At 48.2% G+C, this 20,079-nt stretch overlaps 2 protein-coding genes across 20 annotated transcripts in view; one reads left to right on the top strand and one right to left on the bottom strand.

Moving 5' to 3' along the window:
- Positions 1 to 11,444, bottom strand: part of Slc26a8 (solute carrier family 26 member 8) — a 52,490-nt gene extending 41,046 nt beyond the window's left edge. For 7 of the 14 annotated variants that reach the window (XR_015644718.1, XR_015644717.1, XM_087597388.1 and 4 more), the window contains exons 1-2: positions 9,629 to 11,444; positions 5,134 to 5,329 (exon numbers count right to left, since the gene is read on the bottom strand). Coding sequence is in view for 6 of the 14 variants with exons in the window: in XM_087597388.1 (XP_087453514.1) it covers positions 5,134 to 5,315 (182 nt within the window). In the remaining 8 variants the exon portion in view is untranslated. 14 annotated transcript variants of the gene reach the window in all.
- Positions 11,445 to 11,584: 140 nt separating this feature from the next.
- Mapk14 (mitogen activated protein kinase 14) overlaps positions 11,585 to 20,079 on the top strand; it is a 60,660-nt gene continuing 52,165 nt past the window's right edge. For 5 of the 6 annotated variants that reach the window (XR_015645079.1, XR_015645080.1, XM_087598381.1 and 2 more), the window contains exon 1: positions 11,585 to 12,023. Coding sequence is in view for 4 of the 6 variants with exons in the window: in XM_087598381.1 (XP_087454507.1) it covers positions 11,908 to 12,023 (116 nt within the window). In the remaining 2 variants the exon portion in view is untranslated. 6 annotated transcript variants of the gene reach the window in all.

A 20,079-nucleotide genomic window follows, 5' to 3' on the forward strand; every position in this document is an offset into this window, starting at 1 on the left:
GAAGGCAAGATCCAACACCCAAGCTTGTTCTCTGACTTCCATACAGTGTGTATGCATGTGTGTACACACACACACACACACAGAGAGAGAGAGAGAGAGAGAGAGAGAGAGAGAGAGAGAGAGGAGGGAGGGAGGGAGGAAGGGAGAGAGAGGGAGAGAGGGAGAGAGGGAGAGAGGGAGAGAGGGAGAGGGAGGGAGGGAGGGAGGGAGAGAGAGAGAGAGAGAGAGAGAGAGAGAGAGAGAGAATGAATATTCAAGGTCATCTCTGTCTGGCTACATAGTAAATTTGAGGCCAGTCTGAGCTCCATTAGACTGTCTAAAACAAACGAAAGAGTGAGGAGTGTCAGAATTGGTGAGAAGGCACAGGGGCGTTTGACACCAAGAGAATAGGGAGTTGCCAACCCACAGGAAGAACACGAGGAATGAGATAAGGTGGTTTTCTGCAGAAAGGAAGAGATGGAGTTAAAAGATTAATTTACCCCAAACCTTCCTCAACCAGAAAACCAAAGCCACTTATCTAGCATTCACTATTCCTAGACATAAAAACAAAATTCCTTCACATTTCCTCGCCAAATCCAAGGCAGGCACTGTCCCCCTTCCTACTGTTTGGAGGAGACAGCACAGGCCTGCTGGGTAAGTCAGCTATGGCCTGCACACAGCTGGAGAAGAGCAGGCACAGCTGGACGAGAGCAGGCATTGGCTTGCAGAGGAAGCCTCCTGGGACCAGGGTCATACTTTCAGTGCCCTGCTGGCCTGGATTTACGGTTAAAATTCAGAAGAGGTCGGAATGGTACTTTAGAAATGGAAGGATGAATGTAAGCAGTAAGGGCAAAAAAAGGACCGAGACTTAAAACATCCGTAACATCACTCGGACCTTTAATTGAAAAATAAAAAGGAAAGGCAAGACTGGCCAGGGAGGCAGAGACGGTCTGGTCAGTGTCTGGAGGGAGTGTTGCAGGCGGAGGCCCGAGAGGTTGATGGCCCTAGTAATACTTGCTGCGAGGGTGGAGTTATGAAAGACAACCACATTGTCTGCTTGCAATGATTCTGAGGACAGAACCCTCAGCCTTGTACCAGCTGAGACATTCACTGTTGTCTGAGGCAGAGGATGGTAGGGCGGTGCCGTAGAAGCAGAAGGCAGGACATGGATAAAGGGAGCAGAAGCAGAGATACGGAGGACTTGGCTATCAACAGCCGCAGGCAAGATGGTGGCAGAGGCCAGGTGTGGGTGAGGGCGGTGGCAGTAATGAGAGTTACCGTCATGATGTACACCCCAGGACTCCTAACCTCAGGTTAACGGAATTTGAAAGTCTTAGGTGAAACTTGAGGGGAATGTGAATTTTGTGACAAAGAATTATTATTTCCACCAAGTGCTGCCAAATTTTCGTATTTCCTTCTGTGCTGGTTGGTTGGTTGTTTGCAGACATCTTGCTCTGTAGCTGTCTGGCATTCTATGAAGTTTAGGCAGAACTCAGACTCATGACCGTCGTTCTGCCTCAGCCTTGATGGGGTTATAGGCACATGCCACCACGGCTCCTTCAATTAGGAATATTGATTATAAGGCTGGAGAGATGGCTCAGCAGTTAGAGCACTGACTGTTCTCCCAGAGGTCCTGAGTTCAATTCCCAGCAACCACATGGTGGCTCACAACCATCTGTAATGGGATCTGATGCCCTCTTCTGGTGAGTCTGAAGACAGTGACGGTGTACTCATATAAATAAATGAATCTCTTAAAAAATAAGAAACATTGATTATAAACTGAATTAGAAGCTACAGAATTGGACATTATAACCAGAATGTTACTATTGCTAGAGATACCTTGAAATATTATTTACATTTATTACTTCCTTGAAACTATGGTGGTTACTAGACCTGTGTGTGTGTGTGTGTGTGTGTGTGTGTGTGTGTGTGTGTGTGTGTGTGTGTGTATGTATGTATGTATGTATGTGTGTGTGTGTGTTTTGGGAAAGAAAATTGAGACAGAGTTTCTCTGTGTAACTCTGGCTGTCCTGAAACTCACTTTGTAGACCAGGCTAGCCTGGAACTCAGAGATCCACCTGTCCTGGCCTCCCAGTAATGGGACTAAAAGCATGTACCCTACTGCCTGGCCCACTATATTTTAATATAACTGTTTCTCCTTTCAATTTTATCTAATTTATATATTATGAAATTATTGAGCAGAGAGATGATTTAAGCAGTTAAGAGTTTGTGCTGGGGCTGGAGAGATGGCTCAGTGGTTAGAGTACTGACTGCTCTTCCAGAGGTCCTGAGTTCAAATCCCAGCAACCACATGGTGGCTCACAACCATCTGTAATGAGATCTGATGCCCTCTTCTGGTGTGTCTGAAGACAGCTACAGTGTACTTATGTAGACTAAATAAATGCATAAAAATCAAATAAATACTATTCTTGATGAGACATTTAATGGTAAAGTATCTATTCTTCTTACTAGACCATGTGGCTAAAGTGGACTGTCCAGTTATTAAAGAACACAGTGCACCTGACTTTAAATAAGGCACCAAATTTCAGTTAAAAATAGGTCGGACTTAGATTTAAGAGTGAAAACTAGGGGTTGGGGATTTAGTTCAGTGGTAGAGCGCTTGCCTAGCAAACGCAAGGCCCTGGGTTCGGTCCCCAGCTCCGAAAAAAAGAAAAAGAAAAAAAAAAAAGAGTGAAAACTAACAGGCTAGTGGCTCAGGCCTGTTAACCTCAGCTACCTGGGATTCTGAGGCAGGAGGATCAAAGGTTCAAAGTCAGTCTAAGTTATAGAGTAAACTTAAGACCAGCCTGGCAACTTAGCAAGACCTTGTTTCAAAATAAAATGTAAGAGGAGGTTTGGACGTGGCTCAGTGGTAGAGGATGTGTCTTGTGGATGAGATCCCAGGGTCAACCTCTAGCAAAGAGAGAGAGAGAAAAAAACAGAGCTAACTTATAAAATTCTCAGACTAAAGCAGACTGAGTTTTATCAAAGTAAAGACTTTGCAGGAGCTAGGGCGGTGCTCATTACCTAAGAGCGCTGGCTACTCTTCCTGAGGCCCAGAGTTTAGTTCCCGGCATGCACATAGCAGCTCATAGGTGCATGAAGAACTGCCATGTGACCTGGGAATTCTGCTCTTATGCAGGGTGCTGGGAGAATTCCAAACCGGGATTGAAACAGACCTATGCCAATGTTCACAGCGACAGGGTGTTAACAGGGTGTCTGTTAACAAACGGATGGACAGGCAGAAGGTGCACAAGCACAAGGGATTATCAGTCAGCCATCGAGAAGAGGCAGTGTGCGGGCCTTGCTATAATGCAGATGGACCTTCAAAGAGTGGTGCTAAGAGAAGCACGGCAGACACAGAAAGACAAATGGTGCACAGCTCTGCGTGAATGCAAAGGGCAGGTTCACAGCTCTGTCTAGAGGGGTAGGCTCATGGAGACTTCTGGAAGGGTGGGTGAGAGGTGGGGAGCTGACTGCTACATGAGTACAGAGTTTCTGTTTGAGGTGGTGAAAACGTTTTTGCAAACCAACTGTGGTGGTAGTTGCATAATAACAACTATGCCACAAGATCCCCACTAGAAATGGCTGAACCATCAGCTGGGTGTCACACACTTTACTACAGCCAACAATCACAACAAAACTCTCAGCAGTCAGGGGACACAGCTCAGGGACAGAGTGCTTTCCTCATGTATGTAAACTGTGGGCTCCATCCCCAGCACTGGGAAAACGAAACAAAGTAAAGGAGCTGGGTGTGGTGGAGGCAGGGGGACCAGGACTTCAAGGCTAGCCTGGGCTACATAGTGAGCATGAGGCCCAACTGAGACCGTCTCAAGTTAAAAACAAAACAATGAAGAATAAGAGGGACGACCCTGAAAAGAGGCCCCTTTACTTGTCGGTTTGCTAAGGGGTTCACAGCACAGAAAGGGGTTCAGAGCCCCTTGATAGTGGGGTGGGACTGAGAGGTGTTGTCACCTCTGTCATGGCCACGATGTAGACGGTACAAGAATCTCTGTCACCACTGTTTACTGTCAGAACGAACTCTCTGTGGCAGCTGGTGTGCTTTTACATTTATGTAGGGTAGAGAGGACCAGGTGACAACTTTGTAAAGTCGTTTTCTCTCCTTCCACCAAGTGGGTCCCAGGGATTGAACTCAGGTCCTCAGGCTTTGCAGCAAGCACCTCTACCCCCTGAGCCATTTTGCCTGCCCTGATTGAACAATGAGTTTACTAGGCGTCATCCCCAGATACTTGTGGGGACACTCGAGGACTTTATGCCTATGATGAGCGGATGTGGTGAGTCTCCCAGAGGTCCCAGTGCTAAGAGCTTGGCTCCATTGGAGGCAACGTTTACGAGTAGTGAGCACTGAGGCCTGGGCCGCAGGAGCCTCTTCCTTGTGCCTGCAGCCAGCTCTTGTGAGGCTGACGTAGCACCAGGAGAGCAGGGGTTTGGTTTTTCTTTATATATTTTTATTTTATTATATAATGGATAAATAAAATATACGTATATTTATTTATCCATTTGGAGCAGGGTTTCTCTGTGAAGCTCTGGCTCTCCTGGAACTCACTCTGCAGATCAGGCTCAGAGCTCTGCCTGTCTTTGCCTCCCGAGTGCTGGGATAAATGCTGTGCAGCACCACTACATGGAGAGAGCAGGTTCTATAAAGTGAGGCTTCCCTGTCCACCACTGGACATGGGGCTTGAAGGTGGTGATGTCGATGTCCACCTTCCTGGAAGTGGGGCCCTTCCTCCTGTGCTCCTGCTGTTGTGACACAGCAGGGTGTCCTTACCAGGACATGAGAACCCATAGGCTATCAGAATCATGAGCCAAACAAACCTTGTCATTTAGAAATTCCTGAGGCTTGGGTCTTTTGTTATAGTGGCATGCCAGAAGACAGTCTAAAGGCAATGCCCAAGAAGTTTATAATCAGAGGACCCTGCAAGATACACACCCACCCACACATACATACCCACAGAGAGAGAGAGAGAGAGAGAGAAAGAGAGAGAGAGAGAGAGAGACATACCCCCCGCCCTCCCCCAAACGACAGGGCTCTGACGACGCCTCCAGAGAAGGAGACCGAGTAGGCGACAGAGAAGTCATGTTAAGCTTTCTCCTGCCTGGCTTGTTGGCAGCTGAGAGGCTGGGTACACGCACCGGCACTGGACGTGGTGCTTGAAGGTGGTGATGTTGATGTCCATGTTCCCAGAAGTGGGGCCCTTCCTCCTGTGCTCCTGCTGGAAATTCTCCTCATTGTATACGCTTCGCTTGACATCGTACATAAAAGGTATTTGCCTATATCTGTTGCCAAAACCCTGGCTGCTCCTCTCTGTTTGCATTGTTCCTGGATTAGCTGCAAAGACATCAGGTAAAAACAGGTATGGCTGGGCAGTGGTGGCTCAGGCTTTTAATCCCAGCACTAGAGAGGCAGAGGTAGGTGGATCTCGGAGTTCCAGACCAGCCTGGTCTACAGAATGAGTTTAAGAGAAATTTTAAGAGAAATTCTGTCGTGAGAAAATCAAACCAACCAAACCAAACCAAACCAACCAAACCAAACCAACCAAACCAAACCAACCAAACCAAACCAACCAACATGTACTAGGGCCAGTGAGATGGCTCTGTGGTGAAAGCCTGAGACCCGTGTTCAAGCCTTAGGACCCATATGATAAGACAGTAACTGACTCTTGCAAGTGCCCTCTGACCTTACATACATGATGACACATGGCACCACCGCTCTACCCACCAAATAAATAAATGTAACAAAAAAATATTTAGGGCTGGGTGTAGTAGCATGTTCTTATTTAATCCCAGCACTTGATAGGCAAAACCAGGAGGATTTCTGTGAAGTCCAGGCCAGCCTGGGGTACATAGCAAGTTCCAGGTTAGCCAGCCAGGACTACATAGAGTAACCCTGTCTCAAGAGTTTTGAGACAAAAGAAACATATTTTTAGAAATTTAAATCAATTAGCACTTTTCTTGATTTTTTTTTAAAAGGTACTTTTATTATTTGTCTTTGTGTGCGTACATGTGGTGTGGGCATGTGTGTGCGTGTGTATGTGTGTGTGTGTGTTTGGGGGGCGTGTGTGTGTGTGTCTGTGCATGTATGTGGGTGTGGGGGGCATGTGTGTGGTGTGAGGTGTGTGCATGGTGTATGCATGTGTGTGTGTGTGTGTGTGTGTGTGTGTGTGTGTGTGTGTGTCTTTGTATGCTCTTATGTATAGGTGTTCTCCAAGGCCAGAAATGGGAGCTGGAGTTGGTGGCTGTGAGCTGCCCAGTGGGGTTCCTGGGAACCAATCTCAGGCCCTCTGCAAGAGCAGTATGCACTTTTATCAGCTGAGTCATCTCTCCAGCACCCTTCCTCTTTTTGAGGTAGGGTCTCTTATAGCCCAGGTTAGCCTCAAACTGACAACATAGGCAAGGATAACTGACATCATGATCTTCCAGCTTCCACGTCTCGAGCGAGCGATGGCATGCATGGCCTGCTCTCCCTGTTTCCTTTGCTGCTCAGCCTGGCAATGGTGAATGGGGAGTGCCCAGCAGTCTCCCTGACTTGGCCCTGAGACCGGAGCCATAGCTGTGCATCACTGCCTGCCGTCAGAATCTTTTGAAGGGAATGTAATTCACATACAATAACAGTATCTTTGCACAGCAGTTTTACAAGACCTTTCCTCCATGTTGTACAATTTAAAACTCAAAACTATTCTCTGTCAGAGTCAAAGGACTTGTTCTCTTTTTTTCCTAGCGGACACGGGTGTGAGGGCCTGGCCTGTAATCCCAGGACCACAGAAGCAGGAGGATCACAAGTTTGAGATCAGCCTGGGCTACACGGTCGAGATGCTGTTAGAACAATCAGGTGAGCAAGCGAACCCCACACCCAACTGAACAAGGCTCAGAAGTTCAGACAACTTCAGTGTTTACTGTGTGTGTCTGGGGCCTGTGTTTGTCTTTTAAAGGGTCTCACTAGGTAGCTCTGGCTGTCCTGGAACTTGTGTAAAGTAGGCTGTCCTTGAATACCAGAGATCCACTTGCCTCTAACCCCCACGAACCAGGGTTAAAGGCATTTGACACAGCACCTGGCCTTTTTTTTTTTTTTAATTACTATTTAAGTCAGGCCAGCCAGAACCTTACTATTGCATCAGAGGATAACATTGGCCTCCTGTTCTTCCTGCCCCCACCTTGGATAACAGGTAAGTAAGTACCACCATGTCTGATTAATAATCCAATGAGGGGACTTGAGAGCTGGCTCAGCTGTCCCTGCAAACAAGAAGACCAGGGTTTGGGTCCTGCCATTGACATGGTGGCTCACAGCCGTCTGTAGCTTCTGTCTCCCTGGATCTGACGCTCTCCTCTGACCTCTGCATGCACCAGGCATGTACACGTGCACAGACTAAGAGATAAAGCATTCTGACCACTTTCCTCCTCAGTGCTAAAGGTTCAGGGCGAAGTCATCTCCCAACTCCTCCTTGGAATGCAGCAGGGAAGACACCAGCATCTCCCCAGTGCAGAGCCTGAGGGGGGAGGGAGGGGAGGGGGGAGGGAGGGGAGGACCACCCGTGGTTAGCCCCCACCCCTCCCCAGGCTTTACACTGGGGAGGCGCAGGCATCTTCCTCTCTGACAGGTGTAAGGAGTTCCTCAGTGAGCCACAGTGAGTCAGCACGGCCACAATTCAGGCCCTATCCCCTGTAAAACAGGTTCCTGTCTTAAAATCACATGACCTAGAGAAACACCAAGGACCCCAGCCTGGGGAAAGGTCAACTCCTGGAGAAGGTGGGCTGAGACACGTTGGGGGGGGGGGGGAGACTAGGTATTTCAGGGACAGGATTCAACACAATTAGAGATGATATAAGAAAAATAATTAAAAACATCTGAGTGACATCAACTTTAAACTGAGAGAAGGGAGGAGGGGGAGAGAGAAAGGGGCAAAGGAGGGGGGAAAGGAGGGGGGAAAGAAGAGGGAGGTTTAAAAGTGATCCTAGAGGAGGGCTGGTGAGCCAGCTCTGCCTGCCAGCAAGCCTAACAGCCCTGGGACCCACAAGGTGAAAGGAGAGAAACCGACTTCCACAAGTAGTCCTTGGACCTGCACCGGGCAGTGTGGCCTGCATCGATGACCACACACACAAAATAAACAAACTTTAAAAACAAAAGCCTGTTCCTAAAGGGAGCCGAGTGTGGTTGCACAAGCCTGTACCCTTGGCACTTGGGACACGAGGCGGGAGGATCAGGGAGGGTTCAAGCCTCTGTTACACATCCAGCTTGAGGTAAACCCAAGCTGTATGAGATTCTCTATCAAGGCAAACAAACAAAACCACAAACCAAATAAAAATCATCTCCTGAGTAACTATTTCTGGGGCAGTCCAAAGTGTGTTAAGAAGCTGGGGAAGCCTAGTGAAGTGTTGTACACCTTGAATCCCAGCACTCCAGGGACAGAGGCAGGCGGATCTCTGAGTGCTGGGCTGACAGCCACAGTGAGAGCCTGTCTAAAACACAGAAAGAGAAGCAGCAGCGGAGAACTGGGGCCCTGACCAGAGCAGCACGAAGGGTGCCACAGTGTACACCACTCATCTTTCTTGTCTGCTGTTGATTTTGAGACAGGATCTCATGGAGCATAGCGGGCTTTGACATCGCCTTCCTCCTGCCCCCGTCTACCCAGTGCTGGGTTATAGGTGTTGAAAGAGCCGTATCTCTCGCTCCATGAGCAACCTTTATGAAACTCTAGTTCTACATACAGTGTGTGCCACCACACATGCCTTAATTCTTTTGTTTTTTTCCTTCCTGCGCTGGAAATCCATCTGAGGGCCTAACATGAAAGGCTGCTGTCTTCTGAGCTGTAGTCCCTGTCTTTATCTCCCTCTGCTAAAAATACTCGAAAATAGAAGCATGTTAACCCAGCTCTTTCACTACTGCTGCCTTCAGCCATCCACCTGTCCATCCGTCTGTCCGTCATTTATCCATTTGCAGATCATTTACAGAATCTCTAATTGGAATATTTTACATGCAAAAAAATGTAACTTGATTTATAAAATGTTGACCCAACGGGCAGGAAACCCAGAAAATTAGTTAAGGTGCAAGAATTTTTTTTTTTTACCTGATTTAAGTCCTCTTTCACGTGCTTCCTAAAACCATAAAACAAAACTCACTTCCAACTAAAGCCCTCCTTAATGCTATACAGCATGATACCAAGGGGCTGTGTTGGAGAGACATTCATGACTGGCTTGAGGGAGGACCCAAACCACAGTCCCTAAGGACCAGAAGACACAGAAGGGGGCGGAGGGGGGTAGGGTTCAGCCAGAGAAAACAAAATGAGCAAAACAGTAAGGGTAAGCAAAAGGGGCTCTGAGCCTAGGACACGATAGGGTGGAAGTGTGGCAAGGCCCACAGTCCAGTCCCTTCAGCTGCTGATAACACAGGGGCGAGTTTGAAAGGATCCAGTGTGCAAAGACCATCTTGTCTCTTGTCAGTGCTGTCTCTCACGCAGCCTCTCAATAGGAGACACAAGTTCCAGGGACCACCGCCATTCATTCATTTATTCATTCACTCATTCATTCCAGGGACCACCGCCATTCACTCATTCACCCACTAGTGCTTGGGACTCTCCTAGCTCTGCAGGTGACCCAAGCAGCCATGCTACGGGAGGCGGCAGGCAGGGCTCACCTGGTTTCCGGTGACCGGCAGGAGCGCAGACGCTGGGGACAGACTCGGCTCCAGCCTGGCTGGCGGCGGTGCTGCGGACGCAGAGGCCGGCAGTTCCCGAGCCGTTGCTGCAGAACCCGCCGGCGTTCCGGCTGTGCGGGTGACGAGCGAGGACGGCATCTGGGCGAGGAGAAGGGGTCTCTGGCTGCCCTCCACAGACCTGGGCCGGGACCCTTCGGATCTTCCAGAAACAGGCACGAGAATAGGAGTTCCCGGTCCTCCTGCTCCGCGTAGGGGTGGGTGGATGTGAGTTCTTACGGGTCTAACTTTCCCCGTTCACTTTTATTATCTTTTTCTCGGCTTCTACGGAAGATTCCACTAGGTGGGAATGGAGGGCTGGGTTTCCCTCGTGGAGACTAGAACCGGGGCCTAAGGAAGCTCAACAGACTTGTCTTAATAAATGTCCGAAGCCCTCGTCGTTTCCCCAAACTTCCAAAGGCGTGGATTCTTTAAATTTCTCATGAATTATGTCTTTAAAATCCTCTCAATTTAAGTTCTTTTTTTTTCTTCTTCTTTTTTTTTTTTTTTTAAAGATTTATTTAGCCATCTTCAGGCACACCAGAAGAGGGCATCAGATTTCATTACAGATGGTTGTGAGCCACCATGTGGTTGTTGGGAATTGAACTCAGGACCTCTGGAAGAGCAGTCAGTGCTCTTAACCACCGAGCCATCTCTCCAGCTCCCTCAATTTAAGTTCTTAAAATTCTCCCAATTTTTCCTTTAAATTTCTAAATTTTGGATGGTTCTAAATTGGCAGGAGTCGGTCTCGAACCGGAGTCATGGGCTTTGGGGTGTTCCAGATATGGTCTCATAACAGCCCAGGCAGGTCTCTTAACTACTCACTATATAGCAGAGGCTGGTCTCCTGGTCTTTCCAAACGCTGGAATTACAGGCTACGTAAATCTAAATAAATACATCAAATATATGAGAAGGGTCTCTTGGTCTTTCCAGATGCTAGAATCACAGGCTGTATAAATCTAAATAATTCAGTAAATAAATAAAATCAAATACATGAGACGGGTCTCCTGGTCTTTCCAAACGCTGGCATTACAGGATGTGTACATCTAAATAAGTAAAATAAATGAGAAACTTTCCTGAAATGGAATGACCTACCTGCAGAGAGAGAGAGAGAGAGAGAGAGAGAGAGAGAGAGAGAGAGAGAGAGAGAGAGAGAGAGTGTGTGTGTTTCCCTTCCAGTCATGGGTATCGAACCCAGGGCCTTGCAAACGCAGGTCTCAGCCTCAAAGTGGCCATTCCTGACGTCCACCTCTGACCTTGTGCATCGAACTCCCTAGTGGGTCCCTGGAACCTCCTCCTACACCTTCCACGGTGGTTCTTCTGGTGAGGACATTTAGAAGCTGCTAGGAGCGTCCGGCGGGAGGGAGAGCCTGGGCTTTGAGACCGGGTTAATGTTTGCCTGGGTGGGGAGGGGGACAGGTTTCATCAGCGTCCCGAGATAAGCCACGCGTCCTTGAGCGGATGGGAACGCAACAGCTTTCTGGACAGGGCCAGTCTGCTCTTGCAAATCTTTCTTGGAAATCGCCGGCTCCGGTGAGCAGGTGGCTCGGAGCTCAAAGACCGCTTGGCTCTCTTTCCCCCCCCCCACCCCCCGACGCCGTCCCAGTGGTTTTCCGCCACGGCGCCGGGCATTCGCCGGTCCGACCACAGAGAGGCGCGCGCGGCCTACGCTGCGGTCCGCCCCCACCCTCGGCGCCCCCGGGAGCAGAGTCTCCCCTAGAGTTCCTGCCTCAGCTCCCGGAGCCGTGTCTCTCTTCTCGCGAGATCTTCCCGTCCCGCGCGCTCTTCTCGAGCACCCCCGCCCCACGGGCAGGTTCCATATTGGGTAAGATCTCGGCTCGCGGAGCTGTTCTCGCGAGAGTCCTGCTAGAGCCTCCCCGGCCGCTGCCTGCGGGGAGAGGGGGGAGATCGCGGCCACTGGAGCCCGAGCGGGCGCTAGAGCGCGAGCGGCTGTCGCGCAGCGTCGGCGTGCGCTCCCCAGGGAGCGGCTGCAAGGGGACCGCGGCGGGAGCTGCGTCGAACCGTGCAGCCGGCTCCCGCTCGTTGCCGAGGCTCGTAGGTGCCGCCGCGGCTGACAGGAGCCGTGGGTCGCAGCCTCCACACCTGCGCGGGCGCGGGGTCGGGTCTGCCGCGGGCGAGCGAGAGGGCGCAGAGGAGAGCGTGCGGCTGCTGGCAGGGGCCCTCGCTCGGCCACCTCGTCGCCGCGCTGCCGCCGCTGGAAGATGTCGCAGGAGAGGCCCACGTTCTACCGGCAGGAGCTGAACAAGACCGTCTGGGAGGTGCCCGAGCGATACCAGAACCTGTCCCCGGTGGGCTCGGGAGCCTACGGCTCGGTGTGGTGAGTGTCGCCGGGCTTGGGGTTGGGGGCGGGGGTGGGAGGGAACGTGGTGGAGCAAGCAGGGTGGCCCTGCATGCCTGAGCGCCAGGCCTGTCCCCACAGCTCAGCGATGCGCCCAGCGGCAGGAATTCTCCTGCGGGCGTGTCTTGGGGGTGCAGGGGGCAGTTGGAGCGGGACGTGTCCTGCACCCCTCGCCCTGCACACTCAGGTGGGTGGGGAACCGTGTGCGGGATCGGGTCAGCCGTGGGCGCGGTGTGATGGGGCTCCACCCTGTGCTCTCCATGCTCGCAAGATCGTTCCTCCCGGGGGTCCCTCTGCAGCCGTGCGGCCTCTGGACCCTGCCTCCGGGTACCGCCACTTGGCACGCAGGAGCCCTGCCCCGGGGAGCGGGCGAGCTGGGCGCAGCTCCGGCGAGGAGCAGTAGGTCAAAGCCTGACCCGGGGACTGCGGTCACCTGAACGAAACTTGCAAGAAAAAGCGCTCCCTTTCCCGGAATTTTTTTTTCTCTTTCTCAGTTTTTCCCTCCCATTTAACCATTTTTGCAAGCTTCGGTCGAAAAACCCAGAATCGGGAAACGTTCTTTTGGGATTCGCACCTGAATTAGCAGCACCCCGAAGGGCTTAAAATAATACCGACTTTATCTCGGGGACCGCGGGGTGCCAGCTTGCCGTGGTGTGTTTCCGATTCGGTTGAAAGCGTATTTCCTTTTCGGGGAGGGAGGGTGGCAGTGCCTGCAAGGACGCTCCAGCTCTCAGCTTAGTCACACAGCGCTGCTCAGTTCAGTATTGTTTGACAAAACCAGTTTTCCATACGGAGCCAGAGTGGTTCTGATCTGTTGGGCGCCCCTCAAAGATCAAAAAGGTGGGACCGAGTGCTGGAGTTGTAAATGGTTTTTAATTGGGATGCTTTTCTTTCTTTAAGCCCCTTAGAAGATTTGCAGGGGGCTTTAAGCTTGTAAGCACCGAGGCACATGGGGGTTTTTCGGGAGAACCTGGCCGCAGAAAACGATGCCTTTCAGCTTTCATTAACACTTCGGCTTTTTGTTTGAGTTCGTTTGAGACAGAGTCTCACTATGGATGGCCCTGTCTGGCCTGAGCCTCAGTGGCTAGACCAAAGCCTGGCCTGGAACTCAACAAATTTTGTCTCCTGCCAGCGCTGAGAATAAAGGCATTTGCTACCACACAAGGCCCTGGGAGCAGGTTTCAGATTAAATTTATACAGTCAAAGGTCCACTCCAGAAATGTCAGGGACTTTCAAGGATTCATATAGTCTCATTTATTGGGACTCAGTGTCAGTTTAGACCTCCCTATCTGAAAGTAAAGACCAGACTCAACAGACTAGACTCTTCTGCGTTTTAGTGATTTATATTCACGTTTCCCTGAAAGAGCCTGTGAAATGTTTTTTTTCCCCCCCTTTGGAACAAATTCTAGGCTTCTGGATGTGTTAATCTTCAAGTATGAATCCTGTGTTACTTAAAGTCACATCGTGAATTTCCTGTTTGGTAGAATCTTCCTGGTAATTGCGATTGTGCAACCATGTCCGGCAACAGATCATATTGCGTTTGCTCGTTGGAGCTGCCTAGGCTGTGCTGCTGATAGCACCAGCCCTGACCTCTTTCCCCCAAGTTTACAGACTGGCAGTTTGCATTTTAAAGGGGATGTCAATAATTTACATCCCGTGTTTGTGATTGGTTTGTTTCTCTAGTACTCACCAGCTCCCTCAGTATCTCCAGTCTTCATTGCTCACTGTTACAGCATCAGGCTTTTGTCCCCATTTGGATGCTTGGGAAGGATGGAGCAGAACTCAGGGCTTCTGGGAGAGGGAACTTGCAGGGTTTCCTAGGGCCACTGCTGCCCTGGCAGAAGAGCCAGCTTTACAGTGACTTGCCACAGTGAAACCAACACCACTTCCTCTAGTGCTGTTACTTTCTTGCAATGGGATTGAGCACAGCCTCCCAATGAGATAGACTTCTACCAAACAGTTTCTTTTTTTTTTTTTTGGTTCTTTTTTTCGGAGCTGGGGACCGAACCCAGGGCCTTGCGCTTTCTAGGTAAGCGCTCTACCACTGAGCTAAATCCCCAGCCCTTACCAAACAGTTTCTTGAACATAGGTAGTGCTGGCCTAGTGATGTAACCATGGCACAGTCCTGGCCTTACACTGCAGCAGTGCACAGCACAAAGCAGGTCGCTTGAAATAAGGGTCAAAGAGGTCTGCAGCAAAAAAAAACAAAACAAAAAAGAAAAAACCCTGCTTTCAGCCCTGCCTTCTAGTCTGTCAGTTCCTTGCCTGTCTTCCAGAGACACAGACATTTTTTTTTTAAATTTTTAACATTTATTTATTTATTATGTATACATCATACAGCTTTCTGCCTGCATGTATGCACCTGCAGGCCAGAAGAGGGCACCAGACCTGATTATAGATGGTTGTGAGCCACCATGTGGTTGCTGGGAATTGAACTCAGTACCTCTGGAAGAGCAGACAGTGCTCTCAACCACTGAGCCATCTCTCCAGCCCCCAGGGATTTTTTTTTTTAAAGATTTGTGTATGTGTTACATATGAGTACACTGTCTTCAGACAGACCAGAAGATGGTATTGGATTCCCTTACAGATGGTTGTGAGCCACCATGTGGTCGCTGGGAATTGAACTCAGGACCTCTGGAAGAGCAGTCAGTGCTCTCAACCACTGAGCCATCTCTCCAGCCCACTGAGCCATCTCTCCAGCCCCAGACATTCTACCTTAGAGATTTATGTAGCCTATCCATGAGGGAAAGATAACTGAAACTGTCTGTGACTGAGCAAATGTCACCTCCAGTCAGATGTATAGGCGTTACCGCTCTCGGGTTACTTGAAATTGTTTTCAATTAGCAGCTTTTTAGATGCATCTGAAAAGCACCTTTTGGTTTGTTTGTTTGTTTGTTGGCTGTTGTTTTTGAGATGGGCTGTCCTATAATTTACATTGTAGACCAGGCTGGCCTCCAACGCAGATCAGCTGGCCTCTGTCTCCCAGAGTGCTGCAGTTAAAGGTATGCAAGACTATACCTGGCTTCTTGGATTTCTTTTTTAATCCACTTTGAGGCCTGTGTTCCCTTTCTTCTTCATCCTCTGAGATGTTGGAGAATAATGAAGTCCACTTGAATGGAGATAATAGAGGGGGATTTAGACTGAAGTCTTGAGGAGAGAGAAGGCTGTCCTACTGCCGACTGTAATAAGTTGTGAGGGACCTGAGGTCTCTTCAAGAAAGGAATCCCTGAATGGGACATGATATACAGTGATTTGTAACTTTCTTTTTTAAGATTATTGGGTTTTTTTGTTTTTTTTTTTTTTCTTTTCTTTTTTTCGGAGCTGGGGACCGAACCCAGGGCCTTGTGGTTGCTAGGCAAGCACTCTACCGCTGAGCCAAATCCCCAACCCCGATTATTGTTATTTTTATTTGTAGTATTTAGTGAACAACGGTAAAAAGAAACAACAAGAGATAAACTGTAGTGTTACCAACTGTAAATCAGAGATGAATAAGTCAATCAGTCTGGAAATGTGAGAATTGGTATGGTTTGACAAATATCTTTCTTTTTAAAAGTGTAAAGGGAACTAAGCTAAGTTCTCCAAGTTTTAAGGAACTTTATTCACTGCCTGAAAAGGGAAACAGGCGTTAAAGACCACATTGTTGCAAAGCATTGATTGTGTGGTTTGGGGCATGGGGAAAATCTTTGTGGTGAATGTAAGGAAACTCAAACAGGAACGTGAGTGCCTCCTCTGGGGAGGCCTCTCTCCAGCCCTTGGCTGGGCCCACTTGAACCCATGCCTTGGGAGTGAGCGTTAAGAATTACTTCTAGGTCATCCATAGCCATTTAGTCATTAGTGTGTACCGCACACCACCAAGTAGTGGCTGGGTTCTTGAGATGAGTACAGAACAAGACAGCTCATCTTGTCGTTGGACGTGTAGGAGAATGGATGGGTTTAATAGCTGCCTTTTATGGGTGGCTTACTGTGTTGTAGACATGGTGACCCATAGTTTATAATCGGCATGTAAACATGTAACAAACCTGTAGCTAAACATGGTAATTTCTTCTAAGAAACTAAATCTGATTTAGCATAGGACAAGATTATTCCAGTAAATATAACAAAAATAAACGAGGCCTTTTCTTTTTTTTTAGTGTTAATTTATTTTAATGAGCTAGGGTAAAAAGAAAACTCTGTGATTAAGTATGAAAAGATGACCTTTTTCACTCTTGACGATTGAGAAGGCTGCACCTTCACTATTAGCTGTAACACTCGCTGGGCTCTCTCCCTCCCCTTCCTGCCTGTCTTCCTGCTTTCCTTCATGACAGCCTGTTGGTCCTGAACTCCTGACCCACTGTCTGAGGCGCTCTAATGCTAGGATCACAGGAGTGGGCCACCAGGCTGCTTTCAGCTGAGCTGTCTTCCATTTACTGTCTTTGGAACTAAAAGTAGACAACTTAGCTGGGTGTTACCAGCCTAAATAAGAAACACGTAAATACAAATAACTCCCAGCCATGAGTTTGAGACCAGCCTGGCCTCCAGAGTGAGCGCAGTGCCCTATCTTGAGAAAAACAATAAATAGACAAAAGTGCCCAGAAAACATGATTACTGGCAAGAGGGTGGGGGGTATTTAGCTTTATTTATTGTTATTTGTGTGATTGTTTGATTTGAATTATCTCTACACTACAGTGTGCTTGGTGCCTCGGAGGACAGAAGGGGGCATTGGATCCTCTGGAATGGGGTTACAGATGGTTGTGGCCACCAGAAGACCTTGCCAGTGCTTATAACCACTGAGCATCTCTTCCCCAGTTACTGCAAGGGTTTGTATGGATAGAGGAGAAAGAGACTAACTTAAGAGTTGAATTCCGTTTCCCACTCACAGTGATCACTGCCCCAGGCCTCTCAGTTCTGCCACTTGCAGTTTTGAATATTCTGTTTTGACTTCTCTTTAATTCAGCCTCAGAGATGATCTGAGTCGGCTTTGCCTTCTGTGGGCAATGTTGGCAATTGTGCTAGACCCCTAAAGCTTAGTTAGGGCTCAAATGTCGAGGAATCCTGGGCTCAGTCACTTTAGTATTAACTGGCATTTTAATGTGATTTTTTTTTAAGTTTATCAATGATTTTCATTTAAAGCATTATCAATTACTCCCTTTCCAGCTCCACGTAGGCAGGTTTTACTCCTCTCTCCTCCTTTTGCCTCGTTACTGATTGAGCCCAGGGACTGGTGCATATCCAATGAGCTGCACTCCAGCCCCGAGGCTGGCATTTTTAGCCTAGTTCAGTAGATGAGCTGGGCTTATTTAAAGGAGTTACATGCTGTCAGAGCTGTTGTGGTTTAGTAGTACAGGGTCCCAGCACTTGAGTCGCTCCTGGTGTGGCTGCTGAAGTTGTGTGTGACAGCTTTTGTACAGTCCTTTGCAGTGTCACTGTGTAGCTAATCTAACCCATTAGAGTCATGCTCTCCCTCAGAACTGATGAATTGAAAATGAAGTTAAGGGGCTGGAGAGATGGCTCAGCGGTTAAGAGCACTGACTGCTCTTCCAGAGGTCCTGAGTTCAATTCCCAGCAACCACATGGTGGCTCACAACCATCTATAATCAGGTCTGGTGCCCTCTTCTGGCCTGCAGGTGCATACATGCAGGCAGAAAGCTGTATGATGTATACATAATAAATAAATAAATGTTAAAAAAAAAAAAAAGAAAAAAGAAAATGAAGTTAATGGGGGTTGGGGATTTAGCTCAGTGGTAGAGCGCTTGCCTAGGAAGCACAAGGCCCTGGGTTCGGTCCCCAGCTCCAAAAAAAAAAAAAAAAAAGAACCAAAAAAAAAGAAAATGAAGTTAATGACCAGATGAATTTTTTTCCTGAAAAACTAGGTAGTTCAGATAGATGGCTTCTGGATTTATGAATACCATCCATTTTGAATTTATCAGTATATATTTATGGAAACTTAAGACCAACCATATTGGTGTTGCTGAGTACAGTGTATAAAAATGAAATTACAGAAAGAAAAGGCCTCGCTTGCAAGATTTTGAAAGTCCATCAGATGTTTGTTCTTTGTGAAATCTGACACAAGGCTGATTTGTCTTTATCGGAGGGTCTAGTTCCTGTGACATCTATCAGTGCACCTCATACAACGCTCCTGACCTGGAACACAGCCCTTTCTGCTCAGGCTTGTCATGGACACGCAAATTGTGCACATAGTTATTGGAAATAATTAAGACCAGAACTCCCCTTAAACTTGAATTTTATTTCAAAAGTTTCAGTTTTAGAATATTGATCTTTGCAAAGTGCTTCTGTAATTTAAGTACATTTGTGGTGAGGATTAACCAGTTTTCCAGTGTAAACTTTTTTTTTTTTTTTTTTTTTTTTTTTTTTGGTTCTTTTTTTCGGAGCTGGGGACTGAACCCAGGGCCTTGCGCTTCCTAGGTAAGCGCTCTACCACTGAGCTAAATCCCCAGCCCCTTCCAGTGTAAACTTTTAAGAATTTGTTAAATTCTTAGGGGAAGAAGAGATGCTGCTCTGTGAAATATGAATTTTAGAGAAGGTTCCAGGTTCTAGGCATGCTCCCATCCCAAGCCAACGATGACAGAAGTGGTGCAGGAAAGTCTGACAGTTCCTCAGCTTTGGTCTGGTGACAAGTGGAGTGTTAAAAGGTGCTGCACTGTGGGTTCATCTCTCTCTCCAGGGACATGGCTCTGTATGTTACATGGTGACTCCAATGTGTGGGTTATTCTTAAGGTACAGGGTGTGGAGTAGTCACAAAGTACAAAAATGCTCTCCTTTCCGAAGCCCTGCTGTGAAGACGGGAAATAGAAAGGAAGCCCTGTCTGTAGTGTCAAAGGATAAGCGTTAACGAGACTAAGACAGGGAGAGAGAGGAAGGTGCAGAGTGGCTTAGCTCTCTCTCTCTCTCTCTCTCTCTCTCTCTCTCTCTCTTTCTTCCTCTCTTTCCTTTTCTTTTTCTTTTCTTGTTCTTTTTCTTTTTCTTTCTGTCTTCCTTCCGGAAATGAGAAGCCTAGGTCCTTGCACATGCCTGCTAGGCAATCATCTGCTGTTTGCCATCCTGGGTTAGACTTTTAAGAAAGAGGGTGTGGTGGATGTAACAGTGGGGGGAGACTAAGCTAAGGGGTTGGACATGAGGGGGCGAGAAGGTAAGAACTTGGGGGATTGAAGGGTTAACAAAAGACCTTGTGCTGTATGACTGACCACCAGCCAGAGTTGAATGGATCTTGAGAGCCTTCAGAAGGGAAAGGGTTTGCAGCTGCTCAGAATCCTATGCGGTCATATTTGCCTTTGTAAGGACCAACTTTTGTGCTGAAAACGTAAGCCAAGGTGGGTCGCAGACGGAGCAGAGCAGAGCAGAGCTGGGATTTAGCTCCCTAGTTTCTTCTCATTTCTGTTCCTTAACTGGTGGAGGCACTAACTACTGTTTGTGATTCACGATAGCAAAAGAGAGATGAGTCATTGCAGGGCCTGACCTATGCCCTCTGCTCTCATTCCACAAGTCCTGAGTGCCAGAGCCAGAGTTTTTGTTGAGCTCTGGAAGTTCAGGGTACTCCATTCCAGCAGCTCTCTAAACAACATGAACTTACTTAGGTCAGGTTGTCGTCGTCGTCGTCGTCGTCGTCGTCGTCGTCGAAGGGTTTTGCTGCCAGAAGGAAGGGAGTAGAGATTAGCTGCTGAGTTCATCTGAAAAGGAAAGAGGGGCTGCTGGTGGACTGCGTATTTCCTAACATCTTTGACTTCCAGGCTTTTTCTTAATACTTGGCCATATCTTAAGTCACTCATGTCCTCCTCAGAGGACATTTAAGATCCATTTATTTTGATCCTTGGCTGTGTGTCTGTTTTTTCCTTTTTCTTTTTTTTTTCCGGAGCTGGGGACCGAACCCAGGGTCTTGCGCTTCCTAGGCAAGCGCTCTACCACTGAGCTAAATCCCCAACCCTGTGTGTCTGTTTTTTATTTCTGCCTTTCCCTCATCCTGTTACCTGGCACTGATGTTTTGTCTGTAAGGCTCCAAGGAATGTTCACTTGAGTGGATGTGACAAGAAGGTGTCTACAG

This window comes from Rattus norvegicus, chromosome 20, assembly GCF_021556685.1.
Source record: "Rattus norvegicus strain SHRSP/BbbUtx chromosome 20, alternate assembly SHRSP_T2T, whole genome shotgun sequence".
NCBI lineage: Eukaryota > Metazoa > Chordata > Mammalia > Rodentia > Muridae > Rattus > Rattus norvegicus.